Below are 928 nucleotides of genomic sequence, written 5' to 3'. Positions count from 1 at the left end.
TTGAAATCAAAAGAGAGTCTATTAGGTCTGCTGGGAGGCCCAATGCCCAAACATCCCAGCAACCTATTCTCTGAGTCATGCCAACTCATACTCCTGGTGCAGGACAAATTATGCAAGTAGAACAGACAGACTCCCTTAGTATAATGTTGATGTGTAAGGGGGAGAAAAGGGTTTTGTACCAGATGGTGGGCTGCAAAAGGACATGGCAAGCATGGAAATGAGGTCAGGCTTGAGAGATCTTAAAATGGCAGATAGTTACCAAGCCAGATAAGAGGTTATGATCAAGGAGAAGCCCAAATGTCAAATCTGAGTGAATGAAATTTTCACAGGCATCAGGAATCCAGACAAGACAGGCAGAAGAACATAGATGTATGAGTCATCTCATCCAGATGCATTGGCAAGGTGCATGGATAATGACCCAGGATGAATGTGTGAAATAAATCACATGCCATATCTAAGCACAGTCTGTAGTTAAAAATTCTAATTCAAACAGAATTTGAAAGTAGGTCATGCACTTCTAGCAGCCTCTCAGTCTCCACACAAGTATGACCGTTAATCCTAGGATATGGACTGGGGCAGAAGCCTAAGTACTGCTGAGATAAGAGCAGGCAGAACTCTGGCACTGCTAGGGAATAATAACTGATTGCAATGGCCCCTTCAGGAACAGATATATTTCCCTGTAGGAAGGGTGGTACTCTAAGAGTTTTTAGAACAGAAATGTTATTAGCTTAAACATTTAAAACATTGTCCTTATTTCACCTAAAAATATTTTATTATTTTCAGGCTACTTAGAATATGATCACCCAGATATCACTGTCACTATGAAAACAAAGGAAGAGAGTAATGTCATGCTAAATATGGCTAAAGAAATTATTAAGGTTTTCAGGTCAAAAGGAATTATTTATAAAATCGAAGGTACTGAAATTAA

The 928-nt window shown here is 39.3% G+C and overlaps 1 protein-coding gene across 1 annotated transcript in view; it reads left to right on the top strand.

The window, feature by feature from the left end:
- The window catches only part of SLC9C1 (solute carrier family 9 member C1), a 95,084-nt gene that overhangs the window by 63,090 nt on the left and 31,066 nt on the right, over nucleotides 1–928 (top strand). The window contains exon 18 of the mRNA XM_023517858.1: nucleotides 784–928. This exon is cut by the window's right edge and continues 2 nt beyond it. Coding sequence (XP_023373626.1) covers nucleotides 784–928 — 145 coding nt within the window. The remainder of the gene's footprint in view (nucleotides 1–783) is intronic.

This window comes from Otolemur garnettii, unplaced genomic scaffold (genome assembly GCF_000181295.1).
Source record: "Otolemur garnettii isolate 467f Iridium unplaced genomic scaffold, OtoGar3 scaffold00122, whole genome shotgun sequence".
Taxonomy (NCBI): Eukaryota; Metazoa; Chordata; class Mammalia; order Primates; family Galagidae; genus Otolemur; species Otolemur garnettii.
This window is presented reverse-complemented; position numbering and strand designations above follow the sequence as displayed.